General features: G+C 43.3%; 1 protein-coding gene across 1 annotated transcript; it reads right to left on the minus strand.

Annotated features, from left to right (window-relative positions):
• Window positions 1-3,033: 3,033 nt before the first annotated feature.
• LOC112851847 (olfactory receptor 4D11-like) lies at window positions 3,034-3,989 on the minus strand. Its single transcript, XM_025915306.2, has one exon. It carries the CDS (start codon window positions 3,967-3,969, stop codon window positions 3,034-3,036), a length of 936 nt encoding a protein of 311 aa, XP_025771091.2. The 5' UTR covers window positions 3,970-3,989.
• Window positions 3,990-9,880: the final 5,891 nt, after the last annotated feature.

Genomic DNA, 9,880 nt, shown 5'->3' on the forward strand with positions numbered 1-9,880 from the left:
TAAAGTGGTGACAGCTTGGGATTGGCTCCTCTAGCCCAGAGCACTTTGTGTGTGTGTGTGTGTGTGTGTGTGTGTGTGTGTGTGTGTGTGTTTTAGTTTATTTATTTATTTTTGAGAGAGAGAGAGAGAGAGGAAGGAAGGGGCAGAGAGAGAGGGAGACACAGAATGAGAAGCAGGCTACAGGCTTTGAGCTGTCAGCACAGAGCCCGACACAGGGCTCGAACCCACGAACCATGAGATAGTGACCTGAACCAAAGTTGGACTGTTAACCAACTGAGCCACCCAGGCGCCCCAAGCCCAGTGCACTTGTACTTGAGATTTGTGCACGGGTGTGGTGCTCATTCCTGCACTCCTTGGAGAAGCACATGACCAGCCTCCCTTGGTTGGTCCCCCTCCCACCCCTGACCCCTTTTCCTTGAAATTCATCTTTCTTTAGCTCCTACAGCCTCTTCATCTCCAACAGAAGTATTATCCTTTTATTGGTTTCCTTTTGCTGCTATAACAAAATCACCACACATTTTGTGGCTTAAAACAACATGCATTTATTGTCTTACAATTCTGTAGGTCAGAAATCTGACATGAGTATCAACTGGTCTAAAATCAAGGTGTTGGCAGACTGCATTCCTTTCTGGAGGTTCTAAGGCAGATTCCATTCTCTTGCTTTTTCTAGCCTCTAGAGCCTAGCTACATTCTTTGGCTTGTGGATCTTTCTACCATTAAAGCTAGCCATGTTAAGTCAAATACTCCTCACATTACATTACTCTGACCTCCTCTTCTGTCTACGTCTTCCACCATTAAGGACTCTTGTGATTACATTGGGCCCTCCCAGATAATCAGGATAATCTTGGTTTAGTATATGTGCTTCCGAAGCAAGCACAGGATAATCTTGATTTAAAGGTCAGCTCAGTAGCAACCTTAATGCCATCTGCACTCTTAGTCTGCTTTGCCATAGAAGTAGCACACTCACAGATCCTGGGGTTTGGGACTTGCACACCTTGAGTGGGGGGATTATTCTGCTTATTACGATCCCCTCTTGTTTAGTTTCTGTATTTCATTCTGAAATCTCTGAACTCTGAATGCTGGAAGGTTTTTAGAAAATCATTTGGTAGTAAAATCTCATTTGACCTGAACTAATTTTGTGGGAAAATTTGATCTGAATTAGTGTGAGGCCATGCATAGTTTTTTATTGATTACACTCAGTGAAACTATTTATACATCTTATCACAGATATATTAAAGTGTTTGGGTATCAGGTCTCCCCAAGGAGGAAATGATGTAACATACAATACATGCACTGTATTATCTTTCTAAAATCTAAGAAATGCTAAAGTCTAAAACCTATTTCATCCTAATAAATTAAAATAAGGGAATGTGGTCCTATATTATTACTATTACTATTCTTCTTCTTCTTCTTATTAGCCTGTAGTTACATTTCAATGAAACTTCTTAGTCAGTTTTACTAGGTCCCATGCTACAGAGGAGGAGAGAAATGAGAAGAGGAAATACATCCCATCCTTCTGTATACAGTTACCAGGCATCCCAAGGGGTTGTCTGGATATCCTCAGAGCACAGGCTTATTGGAACTCTAAATCAATGAATTTGTACTTTCATTTGCCTTGAGTGTTGCAAAACATTCATTTGCCCTGAGGTGTTTCTTTTTTGTTTGTTTAAATTTTATTTATTTATTTTGAGAGAGAGAAAGAGGCAGAGAGAGAGAGGGAGAGAAAACCAAGCAAACTCTGCAGCATCAGCACAGAGCTTGATGTGGGGCTCGAACCCACAAACTTTGACATCATGACCTGAGCCTAAGTCGGTCACTTAACTGACTGAGCCACCCAGGCACCCCTGCCCTGAGGTGTTTCTATTCAATTGTGTACACGGTTTTCAATAGACATTTTGGGACCTAACACTTGATTTGGTGATTTTATTATTATTTTTTAAATTTTTTTTAACGTTTTATTTATTTTTGAGACAGGGAGAGACAGAGCATGAACAGGGGAGGGTCAGAGAGAGGGAGACACAGAATCTGAAACAGGCTCCAGGCTCCGAGCTGTCAGCACAGAGCCCGATGCGGGGCTCGAACTCACGGACTGCGAGATCATGACCTGACCCAAAGTCGGCCGCTTAACCGACTGAGCCACCCAGGTGCCCCTGATTTGGTGATTTCATGAAGACATACCTAGATGCTAAGACCTTGAGTATTAGATCACCGTACACTCTGATTTAGCCATTTCAATTTCCTTTGGCTTCCATGAAGAAGTATATGTTCAGAAAATAAAGTCCGTTTTCAATGTTAAAAACCAAGATTAAGTAGAAATTGGCATCTTACATTCATTCCATTCCATTCCACAGATTCAACCAACACTTACAGCTTTTTACAGGTCAGGCACTATTCTGACACTGGGAATATAAAGGAGAACCAGCTCTACTAATGTGAAGTTTTGTGGGCGTATTTTAACACACTTTGGTAAGGGAAATGATAAATGAGGGCACATAGGAAAAATAAAAGTGTTTATTGGGTTGGATATAGCTTTTTCTTTTTTCAACCATCAAATTGACTTATGCCTGAGGCTGTGGTATAAACATTACTGACAAAGCAGAGGTAGAGAAAAATGTTTACAAGTAGTGCTTGGTACACAGTATATGCTTACGAAATAGTTTTAAGGTAACCATGGCTGCACTGGGACCTAGTTACTAGAGCTTGGCTATGTTGAGGTAGGTGTCTCTTGCCTACTGCACGTCTGGACATCACAGTGCTATCCTTCATCCTGTTGCCGGGACACCCAAGACCTTCTATTATATTTCACATTTGTACCTTCCTTGCTGTCAGTTGCTCTTCAAGGACTATGTTCTTCTTGTTTAACTTGGTGTTCCTTCTCAACACCAGTGTTTCAAGTCGCTGATCCTTTGTGTCTGTGCCATCCTGCTATAGTTAATTGTCTACGCATTGCTGAGCCCCAATATGTAACATCTAATATTTTAAGAATATATTTCAATTATATGCTGGTATCTTGATCAACAATCTATAATGAGGTTATCCCCTTTCAGAAAACATAAGTCTTCCCTTCAATCTCTTCATGGCTGACTTCATCTCCTGGTTCCTGAGGGTGTAGATCATGGGGTTCAGGACTGGGATGATGACTGTGAAGGTGATGGAGACAGCTCTGTCCATGGGAAGGGCGGTGAAGGGCCGGGCGTAGACGTAGATGCAGGGCACAAAGTGCAGGGTCACCACAGTGATGTGGGCGGTGCAGGTGGAGATGGCTTTCCTCCTTCCCTCCCCAGCATGAGATCTCAGCATCATCAAGATGACTGTGTAGGACACAAGGAGAAGAGCAAACCACAAAGTAGTGACTAGACCATTGTTGGAAATCATTAAGACCTCAAGAGCAAAGGTGTTGGTGCAGGCGAGTTTGAGGACCTGGGGGACGTCGCAGTAGAAGCCATCAACAACATTGGGTCCACAGAAAGGGAGGGGCAGCAACAGGGAAATCTGCACGATGGAGTGGACAAAGCCCCCCACCCAGGAGGCCACGATGAGGGCAGTGCATCGCCCCCTGCTCATGATGGTCACGTAGTGCAGGGGCTTGGAGATGGCCATGTAGCGATCGAAGGCCATGACAGAGAGAGAAAAAATGTCTGCCCCCCCGAGGAGGTGGAAGAAGAAGATCTGAGTGATGCAACCATTGAAGGAGATGGTCTTCATCCTTGACAGGAGGTCTATGAGGACCTTGGGAGCCGTGATGGAGGAGAAGCAGATGTCCAAGACGGAGAGATTGCGGAGCAGGAAGTACATGGGCGTGTGAAGGCGGGACTCGTAGGTCACAGTGACCATGATGGCAACATTTGCTAACACAGTTGTTACATAAACTACAGATAAAAAGAAAAATAAGAGCAAGCTCAGCTCTTGAGACTGGGTAAGTCCACAAAAAATAAATTCAGACACCTTGGTATAATTTCTCAGGGCCATTGGATATTTCTTCCTCCCTGTACAGCTTTGAAAGAGAGAATAATATTACTGAGGCATTGAAATCAAGCAAAGTTTGGGGTGCCTGGGTGGCTTAGTTGGTTAAGCATAGGATTCTGTGTCTCCCTCTCTCTCTGCCCCTCCCCCTCTTGTTCTCTTTCTCTCTCTCTCTCCCTCTCTGTGTCTCTCAAAAATAAATAAACATTAAAAAAAAAAAAAGAAAAAAGGGGCATCTGGATGTTTCAGTTGGTTAAGCATAGGAATCTGTCTCCCTTTCTCTCTGCCCCTCCCCCTCTTGTGCTCTCTCTCTCTCTCTCTCTCTCTCTCAAAAGTAAATAAACATTAAAAAAAAAAAAAAAAAAGGAAAGAGGGCGCCTGGATGGCTCAGTCAGTTAAGCATGCGACATCCGCTCAGGTCAGGATCTCACAGTTCCTGGGTTCGAGCACCGCGTTGGGCTCTGTGCTGACAGCTCAGAGCCTGGATCCGGTTTCAGATTCTGGGTCTCCCTCCCTCTCTGCCCCACCCCCCTCATGCTCTGTCTCTGTCTCAAAAATAAATCAACATAAAAAAAAAATCAAGCAAAGGTTTATCTCATCTGTGGAAACTTTGTAATACAGCTTGAAGTGTGGGATTGTGAGGACTCCTGCTTTGGTTTTCTTTTTCAAGATTGCTCACACTCTTATTTTTAATCATATTATCTTATTCTTCATGAACTTGTTGTGTCACCTGGGGAAGTCACTCACTTCTCCTTGCTTCAGCTCCCTCATTAGTCTAAAATGTGGTGTGGGCTGGATCATTCGTTTCCCTACTGTACTCGTTGGGGCCTTTGACATCTGTTAAAATCCACCTCTAGAGGTTGCTGAGGAAGAGAACTGAGGAAGGCTTCATGGAAGGTGCTCCATGAACCGGAGCATCTCTGATTTTATTCTCATTGCACTTTGTTTCCTTAAGAGCCATTGGAATAAACCAACACTCATAGGCCTTTCAGTGACAACATAATAGGGATCGATTTCATCAGCATGTTATAATTTTATAAGCTACTGCACACCTAATAACAATCTATTTTTTTCAAAGTTTATTTTTTACTTATTTTTTAAAAAATTTTTAAATGTTTTATTTATTTTTGAGACAGAGAGACACAGAGAATGAGCAGGGGAGGGGCAGAGAGAGAGCGAGACACGGAATCCGAAGCAGGCTCCAGGCTCTGAGCTGTCAGCACAGAGCCCGACGCGGGGCTTGAACTCATAAACCTGGAGATCATGATCTGAGCCGAAGTCGGACGCTTAACCGACTGAGCTGCCCAGGCGCCCCTCAAAGTTTATTTTTGAGAGAGAGAGAGAGACAGAGTGCGAGAGGGGGAGGGGCAGAGAGAGAGGGAGACGCAGAATCTGAAGCAGGCTCCAGGCTCTGTGCTATCAGCACAGAGGCAGACAGGGCCTTGAACTCATGAACTGCAAGATCATGACCTGAGCCGAAGTAGGACGCTTAACCGACTCAGCCGCCCAGGCACCCCTACAATCAATATTTCTAATATCGCTCTGAAGTTAGGGGGAAAAGTGTTAGCATTCCCATGTCAATTAATACTGAAACTGAACTTAATAAGCATTAAGCCAATTTTTCACAGTCATATAGAAAATCAGCGGCACAGGAAAAGTAGTAACATAAGTCTCTTCTGTCTCTTGGTTCTAGGATCTTTCTACTCTTCCGTGCTGCCTGCCAGCTTCAGGCTATATAAATCCAAGAATAATTTGCATAAGGGACTCTTTACACAATTTTCTGGTCCTTTCAATGGTGGGTCTCATCAGCCCCTCCATTTCCTCTTTCCATGATCAAGGAATTGTAGACCATTGCCCTTCTATTATATTTCAGAAATGACAAGTCTTCTTTTCATTTATTTATTTTTTAAAAAATTTCATTTCATAGATATGCAGACATTAGGGTTTAACACAAAGAAGAGGACCAGGATGATACTCGAGATGGTTCTGCTCACAAAGACAACAGCACGGTCCAGGCATGCATACATAGAGGGCATGAAGTGCAAGATTACCACGGGGTTGTAGGCAATACAGGTGAGCCCTTCCTATACAACCCAGAGCAGTTTCTGATAAGCTTAGGCTTTCCACTGCCGGATGGAGTACGGATCGACAGCCAAGGGAACAATGGTAGTGCCCCCTCTGCGGAGGCCATATGTTCTCTTACTAAAGCATCCTGTTTGGGAAGGGAGTGGCAAATCCAATTTAGAGGATTTTCAATTCATTCTGTTTAGCCCTTGGGATTCAGGAGCAAGCAACCTTTTATTGCTTGAGTGTCAAATCTGAAAAAAAAAAAAAGTTCCAGGGAGGCTTAAGAGACAGACAGAAGGATGTAGAGAAAGCTAGCAGTGAAGCCAGACTTTGGCTCTCAGCAAAATACATATTCTACCCGTGCCATTTTGATAATTTCTGAGAAGTTTCATGATGGTGGCAGTGGTGACGAAATTAACTCAGAGTTTAGAGGAAAAAAGCCCTCCTCAGCCTACACATCTGTCTGAGCCATCTGGCACGAATATCTAGGTGGTCCCCAGATCATGCCCACCTGGGAAGCATTGCTCTTGGTCTGCGTAGAAACAAGTTCTGAGAGCCTTGAGAAATCATGTGGCTGAATAAACCCCAAACACACATTGCATCTCATTTGCTCTGGAGAATATCACTACTTGCCTTGTGTCCTGTTTATTCTGTCTCTGTGGGCACAGTCATCTCTGCAGCAGGTACTGGTGGCTAGCACGTTTTATCCAGAAGGCTTATACTGAGCCACTCACATTGCAAGGAACCTGGGCACTGGGTAAAAGTTCTGAGGATTTTACTTTCCTCACCTGTCTCAATTTGCCCCCTTTTCTTGGTCTTCAGTTAACCCCTTGTCATTTCTCCTTAGATGGTTGCAACTTTCCTAACTGGTGTCCTTTCCTTCAGTGTAGTTTTGTCTAATTCATCCTGTCTGTCTTTTCCAGAAATGTAATTATAAGTCACAAATGGCACCATACATAGTCCTTTGTTTGAAAATCTTCAATGGTTCCCTATTGCCTACACAATAAAGATTAAACTCCTCTTGATATCTGGTGTCCTGTTTCCTTTGATTCTCTGTTTCGGGTGTTTAAATTGTTTAAAGTTTATTCTGTTTATTTTGAGAGAGGTGCAGGGAGAGAGAGAGAATCCCAGGCAGGCTCCACAGTCAGTGTGGAGCCCACCATGGGGCTCGAAATCATGAACCGGGAGGCCTGAGTCAAAATCAAGAGTCAAACACTTAACCGGGACTGAGCCACTGGGGTGCCCCTCGGGGTGTTTAAATGTTATGCAAATTCTTGCTGGCTCACGCCTTTGGATCTGTGTTCCCATTGTTCCCTCTATCCATCATGGCCTCCCCAACCCCCACTTCCAGAATCTCCTATTTTTCCACCTTCACAAACACTGATCTTTCAACACTCAGGTTCAGAGTCTCCTTTTCTGTGAAAACTTTCCTGACACCCCTTTGTGACTCATCATTCCCTGCATTGACTTCTCTTCTGGTGCTTGTAACAGATTATTCCATCTAATTTCTTACAAATCTGTCTCTCCTTTGTTCAATATAATTTCCCCATACCCCTCAAGTTCATCCTGCCTGCTCAGGGTTCCATTCATCCTGAGATCATCAAAGCTTTACCTAGTCTGGAGCATATATTAGGTGCCCAATAAATGCTTTTTAGATTAATGAACAAATGTAGTTGATAAGTGCACATCATGCCTTACAAGCATTGGCACTGGAGTGTTGGGTGAGTGAGAAAGATCTTGACAAACACAGGCTAAGAAATTCTTTTGTTAATGTCCTTGACTTGACCTCAGGGATGCCAGAGAGAGATGCATTTTCCAGGCTATAAAATAGCTTTGTGACCTTGAAAAAGTCACTCCTCTCTGTGCCTCAGATCCTCAGTTGTAAAACAGTGTTATTGGTGTGGAACAATATTAAGGGCTTTGGAGTAGGGCATACCTGGGCTGGAATTCTGCCTCTTCCTTCTTTGTTACTTGGAGCAAGTCCTCTACTTTCCTCCTCTGTAAACTTGGAAGCATAATACTTACTTCATTGGGTAGCATAAGGAGCAACTACGTTCATGTCTGTAAAGTACCCGGCACATAGTAGGCATTCAATTAACTTGATTCCTTTCCTTTCCCCCTGAAAACAGGATCATCCCTGTTTTCCCTGAAGAGTTATTTAAGAAGACTTTTGCAGAATATAAAATGTTATTCAACAGAACAACAGTTTCTCTTTGAAATCACTTGCTTGTTTGTGTTTCGGTGAACTTGTGTGGGTTACCCAAGTGGACCGGAGCGTTCATGTGCTAGGTCATCAGGTTTGGGAATAAAGCTGGCTCTGGATCAAAGGCCAAAGAGACCCAGTGAGTCATGGGCCGTGTGTGGATATGGAACTGCCTTTGAAACCTCTACAGCTTTTAAGGGAATTTGGGGCATTTTAAAGTCTTTTTTTGTTTGTTTGTTTTTTGTTTGTTTTTTTAAGGAAGTGCCCATCTTGTGTAAAAACACTCTGCGATCCCCATGGACAGACCCTAAGCCGCAACAAAATCTCTCCAAATGCATCTCAGTTGTTTCACCAAATACAAGCTGCTGACCCCATGTCGGGGGCCCTTTCTTCCTAGAAAGATATCCCTCCTTTCCCAGCATTTAACATCCACTTCCATTTTCTCTCACTAAAGTTTTGATCCTTTTTTACAGTGTCTGGTACACCGGGTACATTTTTCATGTTCATCTTGTTCATGCATAACCCACAGTGTCTCACACTGACTGTTCCACGTCCTTACCTAAACCTTTGGTATCCAACCAGGAATTCACGCCATCTGAGACCCAGTGGGGTGCCAGTGTGTATGATGCCAGGGAACCTTCGTGTTAGAACGCCAAGTCTTTCTCGCGATTGGTTACATTAGACTTCAAGGTCTTCTCTTCCACCTTCACACTGGAAAGGGCAGACTCAGGGATCATGTCATCTTGGCTCTTCTGCCTGTCCCAAAGTGTCCCTGCTGTGTATACTGGTCCCTCAGGCCCAAGCCTAACATGAGAATTAGCGAAGGGAATTTACTGGATGTGAGTGTGGAAGGAGAACGGACTCTCTTTGATCATTTTGGAGTTCCAGCGGGAATTATTAAAGTTTCCAAGTCATTATTGCATACAAGTCCACACACACACACACACACACACACACACACACACGCACGCACGCACATATACAGATGCCCATGTTTCTTTGCTTTCTACATTCTTGTAAAACCCCAGAAGACATAAATCTATCTGTTCTGATGCTCTGGGTTTTAGGGAAACATATTAATAGAAACATCTAATCCCATATGATCATTCATTCTCAATGTGAGCAGCATGCTGAAGGGGACAAAAATTGGTTTTTAAGGATGACAAAAATCTTAGATATTACAATGACGTGTGGCCTTCAAAGAGCCTCAGTACATTAAAGGATACACAGTCTATCTTTGGTATTAAATTTTCTCGTGGGAGAACAATTAGGAAAAATATCTGGGACACCTGGGTGGCTTAGGTGGTTAATTGTCTGACTCTTGATTTCTGCTCAGGTCATGATCTCATGGTCATGAGATTGAGTCCTGCACTGGGCTCTGCACTAATACCATGGAGCCTGCTTGGGTTTCTCTCTCTCCCTCTCTCCCTGCCCCTCCCCTGCTTGTACTCTCTCTCTCAAAATAAATAAATAAACTTAAAAAAAGGAAAATATCTAATAAACTTCCTTGGGACATAATGATTTGGAAAAATTTGAGAAGTGCTGCCATATGATTAAAAGTCTTGGCCTACTATCTCTGTTTTGTAGGACTCAGAGAAGATCACAGGTATATACCACCTACCAGGACCTTTTTAGCCAAATATTAAT

Source organism: Puma concolor, chromosome D1, assembly GCF_028749965.1.
Source record: "Puma concolor isolate L17-30 chromosome D1, mPumCon1.1.hap2, whole genome shotgun sequence".
Classification (NCBI taxonomy): domain Eukaryota; kingdom Metazoa; phylum Chordata; class Mammalia; order Carnivora; family Felidae; genus Puma; species Puma concolor.

Bases quoted from the DNA above. Each gene is read 5' to 3' on its own strand.
- LOC112851847 (XM_025915306.2), bottom strand. From the start codon at position 3,969: ATGGCCCTGAGAAATTATACCAAGGTGTCTGAATTTATTTTTTGTGGA.